Source organism: Mirounga leonina, unplaced genomic scaffold, assembly GCF_011800145.1.
Source record: "Mirounga leonina isolate KUSES-001 unplaced genomic scaffold, KU_Mleo_1.0 Mir_166, whole genome shotgun sequence".
In the NCBI taxonomy this organism is placed as follows: domain Eukaryota; kingdom Metazoa; phylum Chordata; class Mammalia; order Carnivora; family Phocidae; genus Mirounga; species Mirounga leonina.
Genome location: NW_023270418.1, coordinates 14,355,446 through 14,382,253, shown reverse-complemented (window position 1 = coordinate 14,382,253; position 26,808 = coordinate 14,355,446). Strand labels below are relative to the sequence as shown.

At 44.8% G+C, this 26,808-nt stretch overlaps 1 protein-coding gene across 1 annotated transcript in view; it reads left to right on the top strand.

Annotated features, from left to right (window-relative positions):
* The first annotated feature begins 931 nt into the window (after nt 1-931).
* Nucleotides 932-26,808, top strand: part of SLC1A2 (solute carrier family 1 member 2) — a 48,936-nt gene continuing 23,059 nt past the window's right edge. The window contains exons 1-6 of the mRNA XM_035012568.1: nt 932-1,067; nt 2,876-3,028; nt 4,790-5,040; nt 11,041-11,209; nt 15,775-15,901; nt 24,299-24,532. Of these exons, the coding sequence (XP_034868459.1) occupies nt 938-1,067; nt 2,876-3,028; nt 4,790-5,040; nt 11,041-11,209; nt 15,775-15,901; nt 24,299-24,532 (1,064 nt within the window). The 5' untranslated portion in view covers nt 932-937. The remainder of the gene's footprint in view (nt 1,068-2,875; nt 3,029-4,789; nt 5,041-11,040; nt 11,210-15,774; nt 15,902-24,298; nt 24,533-26,808) is intronic.

The window sequence follows — 26,808 nt, the reverse complement described above, 5'->3', positions numbered from 1 at the left end:
ATGTGCTTCTTAAAGCCATCCTTCTTTGACGCTGAGGGGCATGACTCGGGCAGCTTAACAGAGTCCTGATAATGCAAATGACCTTTTAAAAACCACAGTAGATTGAATTAAAAACAAACAAACAAACTAGGTAAACCATCCTTTCCAAAAGAGAGGCAAAGCTTGGCCTACCCACATTTATGACTTTTCTATGACCAGGATGGGGAAAGCTTGAGCTCAGAGGCATTTTAATGTAGCATGACTTAGGTCATGACTCTTCTGACCTTAGGTCATTCAGACGTCACCGTTTTGCCATTGATACAAGAATGAAAGAGCTCAGGTTTTAGAGGCAGACATATCTGGGTTTATATCTCCATTTCTTTTAGCCTTGTGACCCTGAGCAAGTTTACTTTCTGGAAGATGGGGCAGGGATTCCTGCCTTCCAGAGTTACCATGGTAGGCAACTCTTAGGGAAAAACCTCACCACTCCTTGTGGTATGCCTTTTTTTTTTTTTTAAGATTTTATTTATTTGAGACAGAGAGATAGAGAAGAGGAGGGACAGAGGGAGAGGGAGAATCAGATTCCCCGCTGAGCAGGGAGCCCGATGCAGGGCTCCATCCCAGGACCCCGGGGTCATGACCTGAGCTGAAGGCAGACGCTTAATGACTGAGCCACCCGGGCATCCCGATCTTTACCATGATGATCCAAGATGGTAGGGATAGACGTGCCTGGCACATGGATGTTCAGTGTGTCCTGGTGTCCTGTTTACAGATAAACTGGAATTCAGAGTACCCTGAGTTGCTCTGGTTTTTATTTTCCTACCAGTGGTTCCAGATACCCCGCTGTGCCTGGGGGAGGCCTGTTTCATCTGCTCTTGCCTGAGCGCCTCCGACTGTATCTGGGCGGCACCCAGCGGGCCCTAACCACTCCTTGTGCTCCTATCGCAGTGCCAACAACATGCCCAAGCAGGTGGAGGTACGAATGCACGACAGCCATCTCAGCTCGGAGGAACCGAAGCAGCGGCATCTAGGCTTGCGTCTGTGTGACAAGCTGGGGAAGAATCTCCTGCTCACGCTAACCGTGTTCGGTAGGTGACAGGTGCTGCCCCTCCTCCCTGGCTCTCTCCTGGCTCTTTGGGGAAGCTGGGTCTCACAGCCAGCCCTCCCACTGGAAGGAAGCCTCGTGTCCTCCCTAAGGCCTCCTTTGCCCAGGCATGGCTGCCTTGATGATAAATCTTCCCCTCACCTGCCCCAGCCATGCATTTTCTTCCTTGGGATTCTAGTCGTTCTTACAACTTCCTATGAGTGTGTTAACGTGCTGATTCCTGGCCCTGCACATGGAGAGCTTGGGCCATCTGCAGTGAGGTCTTGCAATCTGCATCCTAACAAAACTTCTAGGTGATTCCTAAGCAGATGGTCGGCATACCACATTTAGAGGAATACCTGCCTGAAGATAAAGGCAGCAGGTGCTGAAAACCCCACTAAGAGGGCTCCAGAGGTCTAGCCTACAAACACCTCATTACCTTCAATTAGCTTAGCACATTAGCTAATGAGGTCAGGGTGGAAGAGGCTTGTTCTGAAGCCTTGATCTGCTCTGGCTCCATCTCCAAAGTCTGATTCCTCTGCTTCAGACCTCGCCCAGGCTGTGGTTGTCCTTTGGTGTGACTGATGACACAATCTTGATCTTAGTTTTTCAACCAGGGTTTATCGGAAATGGGGCAAATTGCAGGGTCTTGTAATGACAACCACACCATTTCCTCTCTTGAGCCCTCTTGTTCTTCAGCTCTCTCTTAGGCAACACACAGGAGCAATGAACAACTCCTCACCTCCAGCCCTTTCCCCACTCAGCTCCCTGGCTTCTCCTCCTTTGAGTCCGTCATCTTGGACGTCAGTGGACCAGGGTCAGAACTGCAGGCTTGCCACAGTTCAGGTTACTTAGTGAAAGAAGACAGAGGTGTGGTAGGGGTTTCCAAAGCTTACTTTGGAATAAAGAAATTTCACTCATCGTAGGTCGTCAAGAAGTATGTTTTTCTCTTGTAGAAGTAAAAAAAGATCAGGCTTTTGGCCACAGCCCTCCCTGCACATCCCTGGAGTTAACACCATAGCCTATGGACCTAGGAACTTCTGCCCTTCCTCTCAGCCAGTGGTGCTATGACCTGATTTGTGGTTTCATAAAAGAATCTTTTATGTTGGCTGCCTGTTTGCTGATATCCAGTTTGTCTTGTGGAATCCCCGAGGATGCAAAGTGAAAGGCTCCTGCTAGCAACTCTGCCCAAATTGTTTCCTCCCAAATTACATACTTTTAGAGACGCCCCCTAATCTCCCATAAAAGTCTCCCACAAAAGCAAGTCTCAAGATTATGTAAGAGAACATAGAAGTCAAGGACAAAACTTCTTGAGAATGAGCCATGGGGAAATTGTTGGGAGCCAAAGAAAATAGAAAGAAAAAGGAAAGTCACACTAGCTTGGTAAATCAAATGTTCCTCAGTTAGAAAGGGAAGAAATACATTAAGCACCTTGCCACTGGCCAGGCCTAGGCTGGGGGGTAGGAGGCAATATTTGGTACTATGGATTATTTCTGCTGACGATCTCTGACGGTACAAGTGAACAGTATCCTCAAAGAAGTTAGTCAAGTCACCATATATCTTCCTCATAAAGCCTTGAGAAGGCTCTCCTTGACCTTCCCAGAGCTGCTTGTTAGACTAGTTGGAGGTACACCAATATTCTCTCACCAGTCATTAAAATCAACTTTACTTATCCAATGGTATTTTCATTACATGTTATTCATCATCCAATAATGGGGAGGTATGAGAAAGGTCAATGTCACTGAACCTCTAGAGCTATTCATTTGACTCAGGCAAAACAGAAATTCAGATATTTCCCCCTCTCCCTTCTAGGTGTCATCCTGGGGGCAGTGTGTGGAGGGCTTCTTCGCTTGGCATCTCCTCTCCACCCTGATGTGGTCATGTTAATAGCCTTCCCAGGGGATATACTCATGAGGATGCTAAAAATGCTCATCCTCCCTCTCATCATCTCCAGCTTAATCACAGGTAAGACCACCTCTCTGGAGCCTGGCCCAGATCATACTCTTGCTCTGGTTTGTGGGCTGACCATCGAATCTCAATCTGATTGATGAATGAATGTGATTGTCTGTGTCATTTTCTTTCAGAGCCTTGGTTGTCCTGTCTCTCAAATGGGGATTATCAATCCTAAAAAAAGTATTGCATCTGTTGGTCACTCTGACCATCTGTCTGTCTAGCAATAAAAGATGAAAAGGAAACACATGTTAAAAGTGATGATAAATGATAGAGATTTTAATTTTGAATGTATACTTTTCTCATCTTCCAAGTTATACTTTGTTCAGATACTGATAAATAAAAGTAACAGGTAGAAAAGGAAATTTTCTCTTAACTATTTAACTGGGTATAGAGGGAAGTGGGTATGAAAAATAAAATAAAGCCTAGATATGAAACCCTTTGAGGTTTTTGGAAGAAAAGCTCCCTTAATGTGTAGATCATGTTCACTTGTTTTGGGCTGAAAGAATTGTTTTATTTGAAAGAATATTTTTGCTTCTATGGGCTTATACTGGCAGTTTTTTCCTTACCAAATGATATTGCTCAAATAGGATACAAATTGATGTAGTTTAGAGACTGAGCTCTGAGTTAAGGATGAAGCTAGGCTTTGATTGACATTTGGGTGCCATCGGGGTGACCTTAAGAAAGCCGTCGCTCTGAACTCTCCCCCTTATAAAGGAAGTGAGGCTCTGGAAACATCAAGAGATTCAGATGCTAAGCCAGGTTGTTCTAGAGTCTCATCTCTGGTCGACCACTGAGCCTGGTGAATGCAAGGTCTCATCATTCAGCCCCAGACTGAGCGACACTGTACTTTCACCTTAAAGGCTCCTTTGCAAACCAGAGAAAATGTTCTCCATGCCCGCTTAACAGTCCTTAGACTGGGCAGACTGGCCAGGAAACTGAGCATCTGTTGGCCAGAATCCGACTTTAGGTAAGGAGAAGTGGCTCATATATGGGTCAGCTCAATTCAGGAAAGCTTACAACAATGACTTCCTCCCCCACAGCAAGTGCTACAATGTCTCTGTCTAGTAAAAGCAGAAACTGAAACCAGGAAGTAGAAAAATTGAAGAAACAACTGGGAAAAAACCCAGTGAAGGTAGGAGTTTTTGTGACTTGGCTTGGAATTTCCTTTAACAATCATAGGACCTCCCAGAGTATAGACAAAGTCCCACCTTTGTGTTCTCTAGTGTCTGCACTAGGTTGGAAAATGTGGGTCTCCACCATGCTTCACCTTGGAGGAATGAGGGCTGTGCTAGATCACTATGCTAGACTCTTGATATCAATCACCAGACCTACTGGCTTCTCATTTTTTAATTGAGGACATTAAAAAAAAAAAAAGTAGAAACCAGCAGGTACTAGCACCAAAACTTCATAAAGAAAGGATATCTTAATACCAAATAAGTGGGAAGGACATCATCTCAGAATTAAAAATGGAATATATTCAACTTGAACTCACTATTGCGGACTGATGAAAAGTAGTCACCGATCAGTTTATAAACTCTGAACAAGCGAGATCAGGTTTATAAACTTTGAACAAGAGATCGTCAACTCTCCCCAGTTGTCTAGAATCTAAAAAAAAAAATAGAACTGTAAACTGTAGGATTGAAATCTTTAGTAGGAGGAGGTTTAATCAACCATGAATGCATCTGAGTAATACAAAGCCATGTTATAGGTATGCAGAGATGTGCAGTTAATGGAGACATCACAGGATTAATCCTTCCAATGTCTTCAATCCAGGGTTGTCGGGCCTGGATGCTAAAGCCAGTGGGCGCTTAGGCACAAGAGCCATGGTCTATTACATGTCTACAACCATCATTGCTGCCGTGCTGGGGGTCATCCTGGTCTTGGCTATCCACCCGGGGAACCCCAAACTCAAGAAGCAGCTGGGGCCCGGGAAGAAGAATGATGAAGTGTCCAGCCTAGATGCCTTCCTGGACCTTATTCGAAATCTCTTTCCTGAAAACCTGGTCCAAGCCTGCTTTCAACAGGTAACCCAAAGTTCCTATGCTCTTGCCCTCCAGCCTCCTAAGTTATCAGGATAATAACTTGGAGAGTGTTTCAGTGAACCAGCCCTGGGGAGCAGTTTTCTTACATTTAATTATCTCTCTCGAGCTTGTATGAGATGATTTGGAGCAGGATTTGGGGATTAAAGTTGTGGGGTTTTTTTGTTTTGTTTTTGTTTTTTCGTTATTAGCCTTCCTTTTTTTTTTTCCAACTCACTTAGCATCTCTTTGTTCTGGGATTCCCCTTTCTTGCCTTTTTTTTTTTCCCCCCGTTACCTCTTTCCTTATTTTTTGGTTCGCCTCTGTGTGCTGTCCAAGGGCACATTTTTATCACTTTTGCCCACAACCCTCTAGAGTGCCCAGGGGGTCTCAGTAGTGGTAGTATAGCAAAACCTCATGGGGTAGATTTAAAAAATACACATGCCCTACAGAATCAGAATCTCTAGTGTGGGCCCAGGGAGTGGGTATTTTCAAATTGTGGAAGTAATACATGAGGGTTGTAAAAAGTTTAAACAGTGTAGATGCACCTAAGGAGTCAAGTCCTCACTTCCCTTCCCTAGAACTAGTCATGTTGGGAATTTTGTTTCCTTCCACATATATAGTATGCATGTGTGCATGATCTTTTTTTAAAGATTTATTTATTTATTTATTTTAGAGCAAGAGAGAGAGCAGGAGAGAGTGTGTGAGCATGGGGAGGGGCAGAGGGGGAGAGAGACCCCAGCAGACTCTGTGCTCAGCTCAGAGCCCGATGTGGGGCTCAATCTCACAACCCTGAGATCATGACCTGAGCCCAAACCAAGAGTCAGACGCTCAACCAACTGCCCCGCATGTGTGCATAATCTTAAAAAAAGAAAAAAGTGCAACCCAAGGGGTATTGCATTACACATACCACGTTGCACTTGTTTTTCATTTAACAGGGCTCTGGCATCATCTCTGTCTCTTTTCATGATTGTGTAGTATATCTAAAAAATAAATTCTTGGACGCTAATGTCTTCCCAAAGAGTTTTGTATTTCAGATTTGCTGGATGTTGCAAAATGGCTCTACAAAAGTTTGTATTAATGTACACTCCTACCAACTGCATACAGGCAGATCAATTTTTTAAAGCCTTATGATTTTAAAAAATGGATGATTCTAATGAGTGGAACCACTGAGAGAGCTGCCGAGGCCCTACTCACCAGCCTGTTGTTTAGACCCAAGGTCGTTAGGTTAGAATATACTCCAGTTCCCATTAGTCCGGGTAGGAAGTCACCTAGAACCAAAGAACCTGCTCCAGCCATTTGCAGGGCATCACAGAAGAACGAACTTAGGAAACAGGCTGCCTGGAGGAAAAGTTTGCATTCCCAGCTGCCCCCAAAATGCTGTTGCCAACCATTGCTGAGCCCGAATGACTCTGGGTTAGGATATGTTCTCTGATTTCCAGTGCCACTTTGCTGGCCCTTATAGCACGGAGTCATGTTAAAGAAAAGCGTTTCATGGATAAAGAAGATGTGTGTGTGTGTAAGTATATATACGCACACAATGGAATATTACTCAGCCATCAAAAAGAGTAAGATCTCACCATTTACAACAACATGGTTGGACCCAGAGGGTATGATGTTAAGTGAAATCAGTCAGTCAGAGAAAGACAAATACCATATGATTTCACTTGTAGATGCAACCTAAAAACCAGGACAAATGAATAAACAATAAACAAACAAAAAGCAGAAGCAGTCTTATAAATACAGAGAACAAACTGATGGTTGGCAGATGGAAGGGGGTGGGGGATGGGCAAAACAAGCAAAGGGGGGTGGGAGACACAGGCTTCCGGTGATGGGATGAGCAAGTCACAGGGAGGAAAGGTACAGCGGAGGGAATATAGTCAATGCTACTGTAGTAGTATTGGGTGGAGACGGAGGGCAGCTTCACTTGGGCTGAGCAGGGCATAATGTATCAACTTGTGCGATCACCATGTTGTATGCCTGAAATTAATGTAATCTTGTGGGTCAGCTATACTTCAATAAAAAAATAAAAATAAAATAAAAGAAAAAATAATAAAGAGCAAAACAAAAAGGCTCCAATGAAAAAATAATAATAACAAAAATAAAGGAAACCATTTCAGCCGGGGAGGTTGGTTGGGGAGGGAAGAGCAGCAGGCCGGGGAGGGGTGCTTCCTGCTCCTCCCTCAGTAGAACGTGCTTGCCCCCCTTGCCAGCCCACTTTGAAAGATGCATTTGCCTGCTCTGGGGAGATGGACACAACCGGGAGTCCAGTCTACTGTTAACATTTTGAAAAGAGCACTCTGGAAGTGTAGCTGTGGAAGTGGGGATGGGGGGATCAGGGCCTCCTTCTTGGGCCCCGTCGTGCCCATGCTCCATACAAGGAGACCCCTTCATCCCAGTCAGCGAGGCAGGACTGAAGCAGGCAGGCACCTGGAGCCGTTGCTCTGGTCTGCGGTGAGCCGTGCTCACACATGTGACGCCATGCTCACCCTCGGTGACCTGTTTGGTCAAAAGGCAGTCTTGGCATGGAGCTACCCATGGCAGAGCCACTGGGGGCTGAGCCATTCCCTGCCCTGCCCCCACCCTGGACCCACCCCTCTGCTGGCAACATTCATGAGGCGTGAACCCTTAGTCCCCCAGCGAAGCCCAGTGTCATTGTCCCTTTGAGTTAGAACAATCAGGAAAAATTGTGTAGAATCTTATTTTTATTTATTTATTTATTTTTAAAGATTTTATTTATTTATTTGACAGAGAGAGACACAGTGAGAGAGGGAACACAAGCAGGGGGAGTGGGAGAGGGAGAAGCAGGCTTCCTGCCAAGCAGGGAGCCTGATGCGGGGCTCGATCCCAGGACCCTGGGATCATGACCTGAGCCGAAGGCAGATGCTTAACCAAATGAGCCACCCAGGCGCCCCAGAATCTTACTTTTTTAAAAAAGATTTATTTATTTATTTTAGAGAGCGAGAGATAGAGAACAGGAGCAGGAGGGGCAGAGGGAGAGGGAAAGGGAATCTAAAGCAGACTCCCACGCTGAGAGGGGGGACCGACACGTGGCTCCATCTCACTATCGTGAGATCATGACCTGAGCCTAAACCAAGTGTCGGCTGCTCAGGGTAAGGGAGCATGCGGATTCCTTAAGCTGGACTCCAGGCAGCCTAGAGGAAAGGAGTCTTAAACTAGGAGCAATCCATGGGCTCAGGGGGACCTTGAAGATGGCTCAGAGAGAGGGAATCCTTGTACGGTGACATCGCATTACCAGAGAGAAAGGGTGCCCAGGAGGTGCCTTCCATGCCCTTGGGATGCAGCTGAACGTGACAAGAAGAAGCCTGTCTTGGCTGGGGGGGGGGGGGGGGGGGGGCGGGGGAGCGGGGGGGGGGCAAGGGGGGGGGGGGAGGGGGGGGGGGGGGCACGCTTCATGACCAGGGTTAGACACAGGGATGGAAAGAGGAAAGTGCACGTCCCCAGAGCAAAGGCTGCCTTTCCCCAGGCGGCAGGCCCCGTGTCTTACAGAGCAGGGAGGTGAACCAGGCTGAGGTTTCCAGGAGAGCAACGGGCTGTAAGGTGTGGCCTGACCACATGCCATCAAACCCAGTTATAGGGACCACGTGGGTCTTCTCTTCCGGAGAATCCAGTGATTTGTGTTTGCTCGTCCATTCTGTATTTTTGAGCACCTCTTGGGTGCCAGGCTGTCTGTGGTGCACAGGACACCACAGGCAATGAGACCGTCTGGGTCCCTGCTCAGTGGAACTTACATTCAGGGGGTGGGGGACACAGACCAGAACAAACATCAGGTAAATACACAAGCTATTTAAAAAATTAAGATAAGTGCGCTCTGAGCGCTGGAGGCAGGATGATGGGCTCTGCAGTAACTGGGAGAGACACCTGAGCTGAAACAGTGAGGGAAGGGCTGAGCTGGGTGGAAGACTGGGGGCGGAGCCTGCTGAGGACTGGGGGCGGAGCCTGCCAAGCGGAGGTGCCTCCAGAGAGAAGGAAGGCCAATGTGTGGGAGGTAGAGTGAGCTGGGGGAAGCAAAGCCCAGCTCAGGCAGGACCTGGTAGGCCAGGGTCAGACTCGGGTACTTATTCTAAGAGAGTTTTAGGCAGGGAGACAATTCTTTTTCTATTTTCTGAATGCAGACAGAGCTCTGGGTAGCTAGACATACCTGATGTTTGCAGGTAGACTAGAAGGGGGTTGGGAATGGCAGTGAGCAGGCTTTTGCAGGTTCTAAGGTGAGAGACCCTGGTGGCTTGGACTCGGGTGGACTGGAGTTGGCACCTAGATGGCGTTGTCCAACCCAAATAGGCTTGGATCAAGAATTCAGGCAGAAACCAGACCTGTGTTCCAGTATCCCTATCAACTTGCCTGCAACTTAAGCCGCTGGTCCGTGCTGTTTGGAAGCTGATTTTGGAGTCAAACATTACTCATTTTGAATCCTGCTTCAGCAACTAGCTAGCTGTCTGCCCTGCAGTTAGTTAGCCATGTGAGCCTTGAGGGGCTATGGTTGACAGAAGAGATGATAAAGGTCAAACATGAAGCACCTGGCTGCCCACCTGATCCTGAGAGCCACCATTTATTTACCACCATGGCCATTAGTCTTTTGAACTCAAGCCTTGGCTTCTTTAGCATTCCCAGGACAGGTCCACAGCTCGCTTCGAGTCCTCCCATTTCCCCTGGGAACGTGACTCTGTTGCTCACAGAAGCTTCCCTTCTGATCATTCCTGTGTTCTTTCTTCATGCCAATGTTGCGCAGACCAAGAGGGCCGTGAGCTTCCTGTTCTCCCCTTGCACACTCAGCCTGAGCTTCTTCCCTCCCTGCACAGGTGCAGGTGGTCAAGTTAAAACAGAGCACCTCCTCCTTCTCTCCCACTTTGGATAGCTGGTCAGTTTGGCATTGCTCACTGTTAGGCTCAGCCACAGTGGATTGGATCCATGGAGCCTAGGGAGTGGAAGAATTCAGTGGTACTCAGGCCCTCTGAGTTCAAGTCCCAGCCCTGCCAAGAGCTCTATGTTGATTGACAAGTCATTTGAGTTCCCCTCTTCTTCCATATCTATTCAGGGTTCAGCCATCTGTTGCCTACTACATACCAGCACTGACATTCTAGGATTCTGCATGAGTTCTATTTTAATGCCCTTGGAGGTATTGTTTCTCTGGGCTCTGATGTGAATTTTCACAGCACTGTGCTTGCAGGGTGCCTGGCACCTTTAAAAATAAAATGGGTGTCACAGATGTCGAGGAATAGCATGAAAGTTTCTTGAGGGCCATTTGCACAGAGATGCTTGGGAAACATTGAGCAAGGCTTGGCATCATTGCCTAGAAGGAGTGGGGGTCTTCTCTCCTTACACTTTGATCTGAAATATAAGCCAACATCCCTGTCATGGCAGCTGTTGGCATCTAGTACATCTGGTGACCAGATGGAGATGTCCAGCAGAACATGACTCTGGAAGGAGCCCAAATGAGAATCGGTCTGTGAAGACTCTGCCTACCTGCCAGACAGGTACCAGGCAGGAAGGAGCAAAACAGGTGGACCATGAGGCATCACCTGATCCCTGCCAAGACCCTCACTCTCCTACTCTTGACCAGATCCTGGGCCCCTCCCAAGAGGCAAGAAGGGTCATCCAACTGGTTTCACAATTATGAAGAGCCTCCATGTTGGATGCTGGATGTTGTCTCCAAGATGCAGGGCTACCGTCATAGGAATATAAGGAGTAGATGTCTGTCCCCCACCTTGAAGTTTGTGTCCTGTTACTGGATCACACTATATTACAAATGAAAGTTATGAATCCTGTAATTATCATGTGATGAGGACAATCGTTTCCCACTGTGTTTATGCAGTAAAACATCACTTTGTTAAACACAGACATATCAAATATTCCCCAACTTTTGTAACCTTGTTTTGACATTTCTTAATTATTTTGTTAACATACTGGGAACTTTTAAAAACGTGTTAGTGGCTAGGCTTTGGGCGACCAAGCCTCTCATGTTTCTGTTTTCCCCCACTCCATTAGATACAAACGGTGACCAAGAAAGTCTTGGTGGCACCTCCGTCAGACGAGGAGGGCAATGCCACCAACGCTGTCATCTCCTTGTTGAACGAGACTGTGATGGAGGCACCTGAGGAAGCGAAGGTGGTTATCAAGAAGGGCCTGGAGTTCAAGGACGGCATGAATGTCTTAGGTAGGCAACCTGGTGTACACCTCAGTGGGGGGATGATGGCCTGCCCTCCCTGCCTCTCAGTGCCTCAGCAGCCCTGCCTCCCTTCTCAGAAAACCCGTCGCTGCTGTTCTGTAGGTGAGCAGGAGGCTCTCTCTAGAGAGTGATCTGAGGGTCATGAAGACAGGTAGTTGGGAGATTAAGGAAGAGGGGGAGAGCGAGCAGGACCACGAGGGGACATGGCAGCAAGGGGTCAGTTATGGGAAAAGAGAGGGGACTAACATTCATTGGGCACATTCCCTGACTGTGTGGTGTTGGCAAGTCTCTTTCTCTGTCCATTTCGTGAAGTTACACATCCAATTTTTTCATTTTTTTTTTTTAAAGATTTTTTATTTATTTATCTGAGAGAGAGAATGGGAGACAGAGCATGAGAGGGGGAGGATCAGAGGGAGAAGCAGACTCCCCGCCGAGCAGGGAGTCCGATGCGGGACTCGATCCCGGGACTCCAGGATCATGACCTGAGCCGAAGGCAGTCGCTTAACCAACTGAGCCACCCAGGCGCCCCCCAATTTTTTCATTTTTTAAGCTTTTATTTTATTTTAATTTTTGAGCTGCCCTTGGATATTAATGCTGTGCTAGGCTCAGGGGCAGCCCACCCCGGCTTTCACAGTCTTTAAACAAATACAATGCTATCAGGAGTGTAAAGTGTTGGTGTTGGTGCCAAAAAGGAGCTTATCCAAAGGAGATTACCTTGTTTAATTTTGGGGGATTCCGATGAGCCCTTTTCCCCTAGCATGGAGCCTTCCTAGCCTTCCATGGCTTTGGGTCTTTGGCTCAGCAGGTAGACCAGGTTTGGATCCTTTATGGACCACTCACTGGTGATCTGACCATGGCCAAGTTGCTCCACTTCTCAAGCTTCATTTGTAAAGTGGGGATGGATTGCATTTCTCTTGTAGATCATTCTGAGTATTAAATGAGATTGCACCTGTGGGGCACAGTGGCCTAGGCTGCGTGCTCTGTTGGTGCAAGCTACGGTCGCTATCCAAGGTGGATGGAGAGCGGAGGAGCTCAATAAGAAAACAGCCCACAGAGGATGCAGACTCCCATCATGTGGGTGACTCCCGTTTGCTCAGTTTACTCCCCATCCACTCCCTGGGGCCACTCTCCAACAGAGCCCACACCCACTGTTACACTGATGTCCCCTACACAAGAAAGAAGGACATTTGGCCCTAAGCTTGGAGAAACAAGGAAACTGGGCAGGAGAAATAGATTGATCCCTGCAAGCAAGATTTCTAAGGATTTGAAGGAGAGCTGGTTAGAAGGGGATCAGCTCAATGGTCCTTCCACTTTGCCATCTAGGAGATCAAATTCCCTTGTCTCCTTAGTATGGTTGTCAGATAAAGTACTGGGTGCCCAGTTAAGGGTGAATTCCAGATGAACAAATGATTTTTTTTTAGTGTAGGGTATGTCCCAAATATTGCACGGGACATACTTATACTAAAATAAAACACATTCATTGTTTATCTGAAATTCACATTTTAACTGGGTATCCTGTTTGTTTGTTTGTTTGTTCTAAACTGGATAACCTGACACCTACCTTACGCAGAATGGTTGAGAGAGAGGCAGAGAAGAAGGATTGTCGAGGCACTGAAAAGCAGAAGCTTCAGTGAGGGATCTTCTTAGTTTGGCCTGGCAGGAAACAGGTTGAGTAAGTGAGAGGGTGGGAGGAGATAAGCTGACTGGTTTGGCAGGCAATGGAAGATCAATAGATATTGCTGACAGTCAGTATGTGGTGACAGGGGAAGGAGAGAGGACAAAGTGGGTGAGTTCCTCTGAGGAGAGCTTGTAAATATCCTCAGCATCCACCCCAGATCTACCCCTCTTCGCCCACTGCCCAGATATGTGTGAACCTTTCAGGACCTTCCCAACCATACTCTGTCCCAGAAGCCCCATGGTCAAAGTGAACCCACAGTCTTCTACATACTCTGGAGGAGGTTAAGGCCATGAGTAATGAGGCCAAAACTTTGGGGTGAATCATTCAGAAGACTTTCATGGTCCGTTTCCAGATTCTCAGTGGATTCTGGGAAGTCATGTTGACCTTGGGCTACACTGGGGAGTTTCAACCCAGCTCACTACTCTCTCAGCCCCAATGACCAAGTCTAAGGGGGCTCTGTTCAAGCAAAACGCCCCAGTTCCAGTAAGTGATTGTAGCGAGGCAACGTTGACGGGGGGAAATGACATGGAAGTTGGACATGGGTGGGCAGCTGCAGATTGAGCTCTGGAAAGCCAAAGGAAGTTAGACTGTTGAGAAACTTCCCATGTACAAATCCCTTGGTCTTCTAAGCGTGGAGAAAGTGGCTTTCCCGGAAAGTCCCAATGGTCAAGTATTGCAATAAGTGAAGATAAAACTTTGGCTCTGGCCTCCTTCTTCTTGAAGCACTCATTTCTCTCCCCAGTAACCTCCAGACTGCTTCTGAGCTCTACTCTAACCCCAACCATTAAATCAATTCCTGGAAGGGTTTGCTCCTTCCAGCGTCTCTCTCTCATAGTGATAGGTGTGGCCCAGTTTCTGCTGCTGACCCTAGAAGGGGATCTTGTTTATGCCAGCTCTTTGAGACATTGAGACCTTGAGAGTTTTCTCTTAAAATCTCCAAATGGAATTAACTAGGTAATACTAGCTCTTCTCAGCCAGAATGTTCACAGATTGTTTCTCACCACACACCTAGCAAACCCCTCTCCATGGGCTTGAGAGTAGGGCTTGGGAATAGCCTGAATTTGGTTCCATACATGATGGCAGAGCTAGGCCACTCTTCCCTGGTCACTAATTTTCACTAAGCCTCTGTCTCTATGGCCAATAACTCACTTGTAAGGCACTTGCCAGTCTTTCTGGCTGAGAGCTGAAAAGGAGAAATATTCACTAGCAGGGATTAAAAATCCTGAGTGCAGGTGCTGGGTTCTTTTTGCCAAAGAGAGAGAGGGTCCAGTGAAGGATAGTTGAACAATCTGAGTTGGTGTGGGGAAGTGAGTGGTTTTGGGGGAGCTAAGAAAAGGGTAAAGTTAGAGTTTAAGAGAGAAAGAATTCCCCCCTAAGAGAATCAAATCATCATGCTATAATTTGCCCAGAATAACTCAAGACTCTAGCCATAAGTAGACCCAATAGGAAACCGGATGTAATAGAGAGGACTGGCAATTAGGCCTGCCAAACTGGGATAGGGCAGGTGTAGGGAAGAGGAAGGAAGGAGAGGGTATAGAAGATGGGCCATACTGCATTTCAGAGAAAATGTCAGATGGGCAAGCAAGGTCCTGTGGCCAGGGGCACAGTAGCATTGATTGACAGTTCATGCAAGTAGTCAGAATTGGAGTCCCAGGATTGGCAATCATGGGTCAGGAGTGGGGTAGGGGCACATAGTGATTGGTAATCAGAAATCCAGACAGGCAATAATGGGGATGTGTGTAAGCCATGTAGTGGCCCAGTCCCTGGGTGGGCCTCATGAGACTTCAGGCTGGGGGTGAGACTCTGAGGGCAAGAATGGGAAGGAATGGTAGGGGGAGGATCTTCTGGGGAGAGAGAAGCCAGGCCCAGCTTGGAGGAACCAAAGTATATGGCAGCTTTCCAGGACAGGTACTCAGATGGAGGGAATGAGGCAAAGACAACACAGAGATAAGACCCAAGTTTGGGTATTGGAGCTGGTTCAGGACCTAGTGCAGTTTGATGGGGACAGAGCTCCTCACATCCTTCCAGCCTGGAGATAGGATTGACCCTAGAGACTGTGGTGGGGCTGGATTTAGATGGAAGTCCAGTGATGTCAAGTGAAGGGAGAATGGGGCTGAGGGGCTAGAAAGTTACAAAGTCTATATTCTGCCTTTATGATACTGCAAAAAAAAAAAATGCTGTAAAAAAGGAAGCATTCTTACCATTTTGACCATGAAAAGAATGATGAGGAATTAATAAATAATAGGTTAAATCCAAATGAACTGGGTCAGTTGGGGTTTCCCAACTGTTTTGGATTTCTCATTGCTTTCCAATTGACTTTTCAACATTGTTCCTCCTTCTCACGTTAGGCATGTAGCAGTAGAAAAATACTTTCATGCTCAGGATTTTCCTGCAGTGAAACATACCAGCCATGCATGAATTTGGGATAACACCAAACTAACCTAGACCTAACCCTGGCAGAGATTTTATTGGCTAACTGGTCTCTGCAGTTCTAATGTGGGCTCCAGAGTTTGTGCGATAATCCCCAAGTCCCAACAAGCCTTCCTTCATTAATCTATGTACTATGGAATCTGTTTACCCATGACTTCATAAGTGAGGAGGAGAGAGAAGAGAGTCCTTTTGAGTTTGGAATGAAACGGAATTCATTTTCTTCAAGGCACTAACACCACTGACAGTTCAACTTCTTCTTGTGGGAAATGTTAAGGGATGCCGTAATTATCCAGGAGAAAGGTAATTTCCATGTGAAATCAAATGCCTAAATCACAGGGCAGCAGGCAGGTGAGACGGTGACTCCCTACGTCGGGAATGGTGAAGGAGGGAGAAGAAACACATATTTTGTAATCTGTTCTTCTGTGTAATGTGATTCACCCAACAGGTCTGATAGGGTTTTTCATTGCTTTTGGCATCGCCATGGGGAAGATGGGAGAGCAGGCCAAGCTGATGGTGGAATTCTTCAACATTTTGAATGAGATTGTAATGAAATTAGTGATCATGATCATGTGGTAAGTGGGCTTGTTCTTACTTCAGCGTGTTGGGCGGGGCGGGTCCAAAGGTCTTGGGATCCTCAGAAGATATGGACTCTTCCTAGCAGGAGAGAGTGAGTGGCCAGCAAAGGGCTCTCCAGAAAGACTTTGAGAAAAGGATGAAAATCTCTTTTTGGGAGCTTCCCCTGGAAAATGGGTTGGAAAACTATAGCCCATCCTCAGGCCAGATCCTTTCTGCTACTCATTGAGTGGCCTACAAGACTGGGTTTTATGTTTTTATGTTGCTGGACAAAAAATCAAAAGAGTAATAATATTTCACACACATGAAAATGATATGAAATTCACATTCAGGGCCCATAGATAAAGTTTTATTGGCACACAGCCACACCCATTCATTCACATATTGTCTAGGGTTGCTTTGTGCTAAATGGCAGAGTTGAGTAGTTCTTTTTTTAAATTTTATTTATTTATTTGACACAGAGAGAGACACAGCGAGAGAGGGAACACAAGAAGGGGAGTGGGAGAGGAAGAAGCAGGCTTCCCGCCGAGCAGGGAGCCCGATGTGGGGCTCAATCCCAGGGCCCTGGGATCCTGACCTGAGCCGAAGGCAGACGCTTAACGACTGAGCCACCCAGGTGCCCCCAGAGTTGAGTAGTTCCGACCAAGACTGTAGCCTGCAAAGACTGAAGTATTTACTATTTGACCCTTCACATAAAAAGTTTGTCAATCCCTGCCAGTGGGAACACAAAAACAACAGCAAAAATTAAAAAGAGGGACAAGCTGGAAAAACCAACTAGTAATACTGAAGCTGAGCAGTATCAGGAAATGCTGAGATAAGTCCAAGATCCCAGGGATGATATGGCCTGACCCAGGGTGTGTGGAAGGACTGCTACTCTAATATTCTGGTGTCCAAAAGCAATGTATCGGAGACTCATGACTCAGAAAGAAGCAAAAAGAGGCAGTTTTCAGGCCATGCAAGTGAAAATGAAATCACAGAGGACACATTAAAATTATAAGTACTTTTGTAAATGGGGCTACACCCTCTAATTGTATAGAAGAGAAGACTATGGTCCAGAGTCACTAAATCTTGATTTTATAACAATATCATGATCATTATAATAATAAAAGCTATCAATTATTTATTTCCCTTTATCTGTGAAGAGCCATGATAAGTGCTTAATACTTATCTATTATAATCCCAGTCGTCCTGCAAAGATGGCATCGTGCTCTCATTTTCCAGAAAAGGCAACTAAAGTGTATTGAGTTGAATTAATTTGCTTAAGATTATATATCTAGCGGGGAGAAGAGCTGGAGTTCCCATTGATTTTGCAATCCTTGATGCATAGGTGGGTGGCTTTTTTGTTTGAATTATCTAAGCACTACTGTCTCTACTTCAATTCATGTGTGTTTATGGTCAGTGGTTCTGAACTCTAGGACAGCCCAGGAGAGCACGAGTGTCCATTCCTTCATAAAGGAAACCGTACCACCTTCAGAACCTTCTAGTGCCCCATATCTCTCAAATGGAAAGATTTTTACATGCGTTTGTTCCAGACCTCTATGATGGTCTGGTATGCCTGCCTAGAAAAAAAGAAAACCATTATTAGACCAAACGACATCTGTGTCCTATCTGTCACAGGAATTCTGGATTACAAATTCCCTGTCTCTGTGTGCTCCCATCCTACCCACCTTCTCCAATCCTCCTCTGATCTTCTTTTACTTCTATGTGGTGCCTTCCACTAAAATTCTACCTTCTTTTTCTCTTCTTTCCTTGGCCCCTACTCCCACTTTACAAGGGCAAAAATCTGTTTTTGACTTATTTTTTATCTCCACAGAACTGAAAATTGTGATGTGCTGGTAGAAATTCTTACTCAAACCTCAGGAGTGAGTAGGCTAGCTGAAGGGTCTCAGATCCAGAAGATGTCCCTCATGATTTCATGAACCATATTTACTAGACTTGGCTTGTTCAGATCATTTCTTTGTTGTACTTTTAAAACATGGATAGGATGCTAGTAAAATTGTGTGTGTGTTTATTGTACTGAGTCTTCAACTTCCCAGGCAATCCTAGGTTTCTGAATATTTCTTTTCTATGAAAATTTAAAGTCACACACAATGTGATGCTCTAAAAAATATGTTTAGAGTCTTTTAGATCCATCTGTGCTTGCTGAGAATTTAATAGATGATAATGCATAAAGTAGGATATGCCTCTTGGTAGTAAACATTAGGATCTGCCCTGGACTCCTAGAATTTTTAGCAGAATGAGCATCCTTGCTCTAAAAATGCAGTTCATATTTCTGTATAGTGCCAATGATGTAGGCAATGTTATTTCTACTGAGCCCATGAAGAAAAGGAATCTAGGAGATGAGATGAATCATGGGATGAAGGGTGTGGATCAAGGTTTCCTATTCACTGAAACCAAAACTCCTAAAGATTTAGCATCAAATCCCAGGAGATACAGAGCAATTGTGAGTCAGGGATAAGGCCTATGGAATGATTTCTGACAGCCGTTCAGTTACCGCATCTAGACAAACAGTCAGGAGGGTGTTCTATGACATGAGATGTCATTTCTACACATTTCTTTCATTCTTTAGCTGCCCTGTCAGCATTGGATAATGATATATGTGGGAAGGTTTTGGGTAAAACAGTCAATTACTCTTTAACTGACCACCTCACAGCTTAAATGATCAGTTCTTTTGGATTCTTCTCTGTGTGGTAGTAAGAATAGTAGAATAGCAAAATAGAACATTGCAGAGATGACTATTATTCTAATAATGATTATTACTAAGTTATAACTTAGAGTCAGGAAATTCTTGCTATGTGCTCAGTACTACCTCTTTTATTGTACTGTACCTATTTATTACTGAGGAGCTAATTAGTATTATCATAATTATCATTAAATTGTAACTAAGATTTGCCAAATTGCTGCTGTATGCTTAATACTGTTCCAGTTGCTTTATGTGCATTAACTGACTCATTTGTCTGGATAATACCTAGCAGAAATAGGTTTGTTAGCCCCATTTTCCAGATGTGAAAACTAAGCACAGAGGTTAACTTGCCCAGTGTTACACAGCCTAAGCAATGGGAGTTGTGCAGTGCCTTATTAACTGATTAATTAATTGTACAGTGCCTTATTCAACTTCTGTCTGACTTCACACTGGAGTGAATCCAGGATCCTCTGGTTACTAACTGTGTGGCTCTAGGCGAGTTAGACACATTCTAAAACCCACATTCTGATCTGAATGGATTGATCATAGAATCAACATCCTAGGGTTGCTGTGAGAATTGAGTGAAATTGTGACCAACAGTTACAAAGCTTTACTCATGTGCTGGGGCCTGCCTAAACACTTTCTATGAACCAGTATTATCATCGTTGTTATTTTGTGATTACCATTACTATTATCAATTCAATCTATATCCTTTGTTTCTCTGTGTTCATGGATTCTTTGAGAAGTCTAAAAGGCCCTCTGATTCACAAAAAAAAAAAAAGAGAGAGAGAGAGAAAGAGAGAGAAACCTTTAAATTCAGTATGATTTTCATATCCTCATTTTTTGCAAATTTCTTTAAAACATTTTTTCAAACTCTGAAAATATAAACAGAAAGTGAATCTTTGCATAATCTCACCACTATAGAAACACAAAGTGAGAAGTGAGATCTCTGCTCACCCTTTCAATTTTCTCTCCCTGTTAACCCACCGCCACCACCGTCCATCCATCCAACCATCCAACCATCCATCCATCCATCCATCCAGTCATCTTTCTATCATCCATCCATCCATCCATCCATCCCATCATCCATTATCCATCCATCCAACCGTCCATCCATCCATACAATCATCCATCCATAATCCATCATCCATCCTTTCACTCCACAAACATTTTTTGAGTCCCTCTTCTATGCCAATAGCAATTTTATGTGCTGGTGATATAATGGTGAATAAGACAGAAAAATTCTGGCCCTCATGGAGCCTACATTCTATTGAAAAGAGGGAAAGAATAGAAGGAAGCAAGTAAGAATTCAGACAGTAATCAGTGCTACAAAGTCAGTAACCAGGACAGTGGGACTGAGAGTGATGGGGGATGGAAGTATGGCTTGGACTCTATCCAGAGGATCCAGGACGGCTGTCTGGGGAAGACCTGAAGAATGAAAAGAGGTAGCTCTGTGAAGAACCGACAGGAGAATTTTCCAGGGGTAGGAAACAGCAAATGAAAGGTTTTCAAGGGTCAGAATGAAGATCTGGAGTAGCTGCAATGTGGTTGGCTGGTGAGGGGATGGAAAGCTGTGACGTTGGAGAGGTGGGCAAGAGGCAGATCTCATAGGGCCTTGCAGGCTACCATGATGAGTTGGGGTTTATTGACTTGCAAAAGGAAGTCCCTGGGGGGCTGCAAGCCTGGAGGCTCTACATACTGATTTTCACTCTATCCTGATCAAAAGTTCTAATCCACACATAGTAACTCTCAGCAAAGTCACTCCTTGGATAGCCAGAACACCTGTCTCTAAGTGGACTGGGAAAAATGGAGATTAGTGTTACTTTTTGAGCCTGAATACAGACAATACCTTTAGGTAACTCTTAGAATGCATGTTTAGCTCTTTATTGACAGACTCTTCCATTTCTTAGTTCTCTTGGGATCTGTCCCAAACTGGCGGGCTAGTGTTGCTATTGGAAACCAATAGCAGTGTGGGACAGAACCAGAGCACCTTTATGGCAAGACTGAGAAAGTTCCTCGACTACTCTCCACCTAGGTGTCTGACCCACCCTCTGTCCTGTGACTCAAAGTCCTGAATTGATTACTTTAATGGGTGAAGACTAAAGGTCTTGAATCAAATGCAGCTCACATACGTGGTTTCCAAAGGCTAACCAAGTAATATCTGCATTTCTTCAGTTGTAGAGCAGATTTTATCCCTTCAAACATTGGTATCCAAACACATCAAGAATTACCTGGGAAACTTGTTTAAAATATAAATGCCCCCTAGGTCAGCTCCAGGAAATTCTAACTCAGTAGATATGTGGTGGGCCTGGGGAATCCATGTTGTTACCAAGCAGGCCAGGTTGATTCTGAAGCTGGTGTCTATGAATGCACAGAGATACTGAGGTCTGGGTATGTTAAATTCTGTGTATAAGTTTTTGTTGGTGGAGTGGAGAGCAGTCTTGGGAAAGGCAACTTGGTGGGAGGGAATCTGAAGATGACAAGGACAGAGGTACCAAGTGGATGGAGGCAAGAATGGATGATACAACAGGAAGAAAGAGACTTGACAGGCCAGTCCTAGATTAATCAGTGGCTTTGGCCACAGTGCCCAGAGCTGCAGATACAAGTAGCCTAAGGACAGTGTAGAAGGTATTCTCTCTCCCTGCCCTGCAGTCATGCCCTTCTAATTTAGAAATGGGTCCAGTGATTCCTGGGTACCATTTGGCTTCAGGAGCTTACTGGAGCCCTCTCTTCATGCACTTTGGCTTATGGCTTCGATTGTTTGCTTCAACTCAGAAGCTTTGCGTGGTAACCTTGAATCTTGGGCATTTGTCCTTTTCCTTTCCGTGGAGTGTCATTTTCAATGAGATAATTATATAGAAACCCAGGAGCTCAGAAGCTCCAGCTCCTGAGTGGAAGCTTAAGCTACTCATTTTGAAAACAGGTGCAGGGAAGTAATGGCCCTAAAAGGCACCATAGAGGATAAAGGCTCTTTCCTTGTCTGAATTAATGCTCATTCTCGTTCTGGAGACCAAGATGTTTGGGTTAACTAAGGTCCCTGCTTGCCATATTTATTTACCCTGACACTCTACCTTCTGGCCTTTGAGTAACACTCTCCATTGACAGTGGGAACTCATATTTCTCCCAGCAAGCTGAGTGCCTGGAGGTAACATGTTTCCTCTTTCTGATTCATTTGGCTGTGGCTCAAATGGGTTCTCCAGGGGGACCAGATAGCTGGTCTTACTTGGCAAAGAGCCTTGAAAATACTTTTTCTCCGTTCTGCAAATTGCGTTTCCAGAAGAGCAGGAAAATTGAATGGCGCCCAGAACAGCTCATAGTTGTGTTTTTCTGTAAATCTTTAAAGGGTGGTTGGTACTTGGAAAAGAATTGATCTCTTGGTTTATGAAGATAAATGCTAGTTGGCTTTATGGGAAGATGTATTATACTCATTACTTACAACCTCCTGGCACAAAGACTTGGCCCCTGAGACAACCCCACTAATCTAGGAGATGTTGTGACCATGGGCACACCAGGAGAGTGTAAAATGGTGAGAAAGCCAAGGGTTTAAGGACATAGTTCCCTAATGCCTGTGGAAACAGCCCTCAGACATTGCCAGCCTTCAAAGACATGGAGGCTACAGGCTGGATGCTCATAAGGGAAGAGAGTTATTCTAAGGTCTTCACTAAGTCTTGTCATTTACAAATCAGCTCTTTCAGAAGGTTCCTCTTGACAAAGTATTTTGCTCATAAAAACATCTGCCATTGGGCGACAGTAGTCTATGAGCTGGTTTAGAAAGCCACATTAACTCAGACTTGGCTCTTTAAGCATGGCGGGGGAGAGGACATGGTGTACATGTGTGACCACAGGATTCCTTGGTCAGCAGTCAGAATGGTGCTGACAGGGACGGGGGCGGGACTTTGACAGTGCATACATATGCATGCTCAAAAATGCAATCCTTGCAGCAATCCCATGAGGTTGGAGTTAGCCTAAGCCTCGACTTGCACATCTATAAAATGGGATTAAGTCACTGCAGGGTCATGTACCTGGTAAGTGGCTGGACAAGCTCCATGTCTTATGTAATTGTGTATATAACTCTCCTCTACCCACCTCTTTTTTTTTTTTTTTTTTTAAGATTTTATTTATTTATTTGACAGAGGGAGAGAGAGAGAGAGAACAAACACAAGCAGGGGGAGCTGCAGGCAGAAGGAGAGGGAAAAGCAGGCTCCCGGCTGAGCAGGGAGCCCAATGCAGGGTTCAGTCCTAGGACACTGGGATCAGGACCTGAGCCAAAGGTAGACGCTTAACTGACTGAGCCACTCAGGAACCTCTACCCACATCTTTTCTTTACCCAAGAAGGGGCTTGCTTGCTTCAGGCACAACTGCAAAAAAACAAAAACAAACAGACAAAAAACAACCAGCAAATCTGGCTTGGGTGTCTGTCTCCCTTTGCTGATTCCCTTACCCCAGCCGGGAGCCTTATCTTGGGACTTCATTTCCCCCAGTCTTTTTCTCAAATAAGTTCATAATTCTTACTAAGGTATCAACTTCCCCACAAACATTTTCATTTCAGTCGGAAGGTGTCGCAGGCTGAACAAGTTTATGCTCCAACACTACCAGATTGGGCAATAAAAAAAGGATGTTGCCCAACATGGGAAAAATACACTCAAGAGGAGAGAGAGCACAGTTAGTGCCCTCACTTGTGAGGACAGCAGTAAACTGTTTCCAAATTCCCGATCAAACAATAACAAGATAGAAGCTTGAAAGAAGTTTACGTAGAATAAATCGGTATATGGTAAACTGTCGGCCTATGTACAAAGAGCTCCGATTGCTCATTAAAGGAAAGTGGTTTGGCTGGGTAAGGGGAAAACAACCCTTGGAGAGTCACAGGCGCTGAGACTGTTCTCCTTCTACTTCCTGGTTTTGTGGTCTTGGACTGGTCTTGACTTTTCTGAACCTCAATTTCCTCACTTGCCAAATAAGAATAATGATACCTTGATTTCAGGGTTGTGGTAAAAATGAAATGAGGTGATGTATGCAGAGGTCTTACTGTATTGCCTGAGACACAGGGCAGGGTAGCCAGCATTCCTGGTAGAGTAAGTACAGAAAGAAATACTTTCAGACGTAGAAGTAATAAAACCACATCTCTCTAAATGGACTCTCTGGCTCAGAGGGTTTTCTTGTTTTGGTAGGTCTCCTTTCTCTGTCTCTCTCAGTCTCTGTCTCTCTCTTTCTCATATTTTAATAAACTTCCTATCATCCTAGGCAAAAACAAAGCAAATTCACCAACACCAGCTTATAGCTGGGTGAAACGCTAATGAGCTTTCTGGGAAGCTCAAAATGGATTCCCAGTTTTCAAGGATGGAGTTGGGGGGAACAGGGAAACCAAACAAGATTCTCGAAGCATCTGTGCCTCTCAAGCTTGGTGCTTACCTGGGAGATGGTAAAGCTAGTGTCTGCTATTCCTGAAAATCACCTGAGCAACAGGGCTCGCCTTTGGATTTTTCATCAGAGCAGGGGCCCCCAGATCCACTGAACAGATTTCAGATCGTGCAGTTAGTCTGAAGTGAAGGAGAACAGCTGTCCAATATTGAGGACTTCCTCCAGCAAAACTCGGTACAGAAATGTGAAGGGTTTTCCTCAGGTTATGGTACATGTAAGGCCCAGGTATAAGTTGTGAATTCTATAAGGATCTCTTCAATGCTTTTTGTTTTTGTTTTTGTTTTATGTTTTTCAGGTACTCTCCCCTGGGTATCGCCTGCCTAATTTGTGGAAAGATCATTGCAATCAAGGACTTAGAAGTGGTTGCTAGGCAACTGGGGATGTACATGATCACGGTGATTGTGGGCCTCATCATCCATGGGGGCATCTTTCTCCCCTTGATTTACTTTGTAGTCACCAGGAAAAACCCTTTCTCCTTTTTTGCTGGCATTTTCCAAGCTTGGATCACTGCGCTGGGTACTGCTTCCAGGTAGAGAATACAAGAAATCACCTTTCTTTCTCTCTGCTCATTCCTTTCCCCTCTCTGCCACTTCCTCTTTGCAAAACGCTTTCATCATAAAGTTCAATGAGAATGTGTTTCATGTATTATTAAAATATTTCTGAAAAAGGTAAATGCTTTGGATTTTTGGCTCCTAGGAAGTTAAGAGCTTTCTGATGAACATGTTTGCTGATAGGCAACTGTCCTAGAAATACCTCATATTAAATTTCCCAGACGAGGGGCGCCTGGGTGGCTCGGTCGGTTAAGCAGCCGCCTTTGGCTCGGGTCAGGATCCTGGGGTCCTGGGATCGAGCCCCGCATCTGGCTCCCTGCTCAGTGGACAGCCTGCTTCTCCCTCTCCCTCTGCCTGCCACTCTGCCTACTTGTGCTCTCTCTCTATCTCTCTGTCAAATAAATAAATAAAATCTTAAAAAGAAAAATTTCCCAGATGAATGCATGCTGTTAATCTGCATGCCTAATTCGCCATATCTAGCATTGGTTTAATTTTAAATGTTTCCCAAAAAGATATGACAGGATGTTAAGCTATTTAAGAAATTCTCCCACCTGTGATTTGAAAAATGCTATCACAAAACACCGCTCTGTTGGAATTGTTTTTCAAAAGTAGAAAAAGTGAGATTTTTCATGGTAAACGTGTTCGGTAAGATTTAAAAAAAAAAAAAAAACCAGAAGTCAGTCAGGTCTGTGACCTCTGCATGAACCTCTAGTGGACCATTTTGCCCCACTGATTTTGAGAAAATCAGGTTGACATCGATTCAACTTGACATTGACTGAGAGTCCATTCCTTCTTCATTAACTAAGTTGCCAGGCATCTGAAGCCAGTGAGGACTCCAGAGATATGCAGAGGGAAAAAAAAATTTTTTTTGGATATCTTCTTGGACTGAATTTAGCAAAAACAAACAAACAAAACCAAGTACATAAGAAACATGTAGCAATTCAGAATTTCAAAGATTAAAAGAGTTTTATTGTTTCAGCTTGCCCTAGTCATTTGTATTTCTGCACAAAACTAAGGGTCATGAAACTAAGACCAAGGTCATGAAGCAGGTGGCGGGAAGGCGATCAAACTCTGCAGCCCCTAGCTCAGCATCGTCTCTGGAATCACAGGTAGCGGGTCCTTGTTGTTGAGGCTGTGACCATGCTTTGCCAGTGAGGTGGCCACCCTGTGACAGTGAGACGGCGGTCCCAAGGCTACTGAGCAGGCAGACCCAACAGGCCAATAGTGGTGACTACCTAAGAAACCAAATTCGTATTTCCATCTTGCACATCAATGAGATTTTGGTACTAGTAGAATGTGGGATTTCAGAAGACGCTAAGAATATATATAATCCTTGGGATCTAGACCCTGCGTTCAGTTTCCCAAGATGAAAGGAAACACCCTGAAATTTCCTTTTTCCTACTTGGTCTTATAGATTTCATATGGTTAAGTATCTCTATCCATAAATATCCCCTTCTCTTTGGAGAGAAAGTAAATCTTTTTTTTCCCCCCAAAACAATCATGTTTAGTTTTAGATTTGTTTTCTGGTTATGAGCGTGGTGTTTGCTCACTGTGAAAAAGTTCAGACAGTGAATAAAGTTTCAAAGAAGAAGATGAACATCACCAGTTCTTCTGTTGCCCAGGGATAATTAATAGCAACCCTTTTAGTTAATCTTAATAGTTCTATATTTTTCCAATTTGTACTATTTATAGATGTTGTAAACTGCTATTTTTCACTGGTCAACATATCATAAAAGTTCTGTCAATATAGATCTTCCTACTATTTTTAAATGGCATAATAATACACTGTGGGTGCTACAATGCAAACCCACCTCCACCCTGTGATGTATGTTTAAAGTGTGTTTACGAAGTAGGGCTGTGACAAGCATCCTTATAAATACATCTCTGCAAGCTTGTCTGATGATCCCTTCAGGATAAATTTATAGAAGTGGAATTTCTCAGTCCAATGGTAAGCACACTAACTGTGTGAAAACATACCACCAGCTTGCTGCTCAGAAAAGTCCGTTAGTTTATGTCCCCGCTAACTGGTGTGCGAGTCTGCCTTTTCCCACCTACTCACCAGCACTGGATATTATCAGTCACTTTAATACTTTCCAATCTTATTGGTGAAAAATGATCTCCTTGATTTTGTATTTCTTTAATTACTAGTGAGGGGAAACATCTCTTTGCCTTTTTTTTTTTTTAAGATATTATTTATTTATTTGACAGGGATAGACAGAAGAGCACAAGCAGAGGGAATGGCAGAGGGAGAGGG